The following is a 2,935-nucleotide window of genomic DNA, read 5'->3' as shown; positions in this document are numbered from 1 at the left end:
AACATAACGAACATTTTCCATTACTTATTACTGTTATGGTCTCACGGTGGCGTCGCTGATCATGTTAAGAGAATCATGATCGAAGCCTTCAGTAATTTTGAATTCATCGGGATTTTTCACTATATGTATATATGTAAGGCTACTATTGCCAGTAGTGCTTATTGCCGACAGCTGTTCAGTATACCTACAGCCTGGTAGGAATTGTTCTGAAAGAGTGATTACTATGTTGCTATATATGCAGCAGACAGTTCGAACGAGTGACACAGAATCGTTATCAGAATACATGTGGAACAAAACCGAGGCGATACGAAACAAGACATTATCTTCATATTTTGTGCAGGGAATCGCCAACGGAAGTCTTAATCCGACAGCACTCGGTAATCTTAAGTTAATTTAAATTAGCTGAATTTTCTACCTCAGTAAGGGTCAAATCAAACAATAAGAAATTTATTGAAATTTTCTATATCTGAGAGTTAATATTTCAATAAGTAAATACAATTTTTTGTTAAATTTTGTTTTTATTTTAAAGTGTTTGAATTTAATATGGATACAAAAAAGTATATACGGTGAAACAGTGTATAGATATACTCTGATAAAATTATGGAGATATATTCATATAAATCAATATGCTTATACATGTATTCCGCTATTTCAAAAAGTATTTGCGATTTCATTACGTTCAAAAATCAATATTCTGCGCATTATTCATTTCAAATTTTGCCATATGATTCATGCAATGTTTTTTCCCTATCGATGATCACATAAACACTATCTTTTATTGTCAATAATGTGTCGTGTATAGGCGGCCTATCACAAGAGAGAATATACAAGCATTTACTTGGTGTACTTTCCCCATCTATATTTTAACATTTTTTTTTCGATCAATTTTGGGAAATTCCTCTGCCGCCTCTTAGGTTTCTAAATTTATGCCCTCATCATCAATAACGAGTCCGAGAAGGACGAAACGGATGTATGATGAGTTTGATATATTATTTAGCACTCCGCTAGCAAACTCCAAATTTGTATTATTGTGCTATTCGCTTATGTGTCTTTTGTACAATCTCTAGGAGGCTACATGGTGCAAGATTCGGTCTATTGTTACGAGGTAAAGCACTCCATCGATATCTCTGTTGATCGAGCCACCGACGGCGAACTCAAGGAATATTTACGAATGAAGTCGGCGAGTTATGAAAGGTGAATTGGTTCTACAATAAAAAGTTGCACGTCGTCAGAAATGCTTTTCCGTGAAAGTCAAGACGTTGTCAATGATTTTCAATTGCTGACTTACTGAATATGTTAAAGATATCATAAACCCCTAATATTTTGCAGATATTACAAAGATTTGTTTAACAAATGGCGCATCGAAAGCCCCACAGGTATCAATTTAAGCAAGGCTTGTGAGTCCTACGTAGACTACGAGCGCAAGGTCGCCGCCACAGAGGACACCATCTACATGATAGTGGCCATGATTCCGTGTATGAAGTTGTGGCCTTGGCTCGGACAGCAGGTTCAATCCGTCAGTACATGTCAAACAAATCGTTCCGATAGAGGGGACAATGTTTTGGTCATTATCTTATCAGGAAACTCATTCTACGTTTTGCTTAATTCTTTGAAGGTTAAGGTTAAAGAATTGGAGTTTGCTACGTAATTAAAAAATTGACATATAAATACATATATAACAAAAGCGTTAAACAACACGCAGAGCCAATTTAAATCCTCTCCCACACATAACATGACAGTGATATAAAATAAAATACATTAAGATACAATATTGGGTTACATTTTATTTATTTTCCTCTAAAATACATGGAAAATGACATGTGTATATATTATTTATCCACGGGCAATAAACTTCTTTACCTCTTTAGATACAGGCGAAAAGTCATTTCACTCTCATCGTAGCTATCAACTGAGGAGGCTCAGAGACGAAATTTCGACAAATAATTAGAAAATGTTAAAATGTAGATATGAGTTTATATATACACTAAAGTATTTATAGATTATATAGAAGGTGTTGCTTTCATAAAATATTCAAATAAACAGCTAATTTGATCTTTTATCCACACTTCCCAGTGATAGCATGTATAACAATGAAACATATTTTACTAATACTGAATAAAAAAGGGTAAAAATAAATCAATGGAAAATCTCAATATAATATTACACAAAGTCTACAACCACTGAGGATAATATATATTGATAGATGGTCATGAGGTTCGGGAGCAATGTTTTGGTATAATGTTAACCGAAGTTCAAAGAATCAAAGAAAATTATGCGGTGTCAAATCTGAAACCATATTCACATGATAAAGACTGTTAAGTCGTCTTTATGTTATGTATGTATGTGTCAGGGTGTTATATCGGATGTTCCTTTATCTTTCTTGTATATGGTTGTGTCAGGGTGTGTGTGTGTAGATATGGGTGTTTCTTTAGCTGCCTTGTATATGTGTGTCAGGGTGTCAGGGTGTGTGTGTGTGTGTGTGGGTGTTCCTTTATCTTTCTTGTATATGGTTGTGTCAGGGTGTGTGTAGATATGGGTGTTTCTTTAGCTGCTTTGTCTATGGATGTGTCAGGGTGTCAGAATGAGTGTTTAAATGTGGGTGTTTCTTTAACTGCCTTGTATATGTGTGTCAGGGTGTCAGGGTGTGTGTGTGTGGGTGTGGGTGTTCCTTTATCTTTCTTGTATATGGTTGTGTCAGGGTGTGTGTAGATATGGGTGTTTCTTTAGCTGCTTTGTCTATGGATGTGTCAGGGTGTCAGAATGAGTGTTTAAATGTGGGTGTTCTTTAACTGCCTTGTATATGTGTGTCAGGGTGTCAGGGTAGGTGTGTGTGGGTGTGGGTATTTCTTTATCTTTCTTGTATGTGTGTGTGTCGGGGGTCAGAGTGTGTGTGTTTTAATGTGGATGCTTCTTTAACTGCCTTGTATATTTGTAA

General features: G+C 35.7%; 1 protein-coding gene across 1 annotated transcript; it reads left to right on the top strand.

The window, feature by feature from the left end:
- Positions 1-223: 223 nt before the first annotated feature.
- Positions 224-1,516, top strand: LOC132556373 (uncharacterized; the record flags this gene model as incomplete). The annotated part of the gene is made up of 3 exons (XM_060220779.1): positions 224-377; positions 1,068-1,194; positions 1,330-1,516. Coding segments are annotated over exons 1-3 (468 nt in total), but the record flags the coding sequence as incomplete, so codon positions are not given.
- Between the last annotated feature and the right edge of the window lie 1,419 nt (positions 1,517-2,935).

The sequence above is a fragment of the Ylistrum balloti genome, unplaced genomic scaffold, assembly GCF_031769215.1.
Source record: "Ylistrum balloti isolate Yb309-2 unplaced genomic scaffold, AGI_CSIRO_Ybal_v1 Utg370566, whole genome shotgun sequence".
Taxonomy (NCBI): domain Eukaryota; kingdom Metazoa; phylum Mollusca; class Bivalvia; order Pectinida; family Pectinidae; genus Ylistrum; species Ylistrum balloti.
This window is presented reverse-complemented; position numbering and strand designations above follow the sequence as displayed.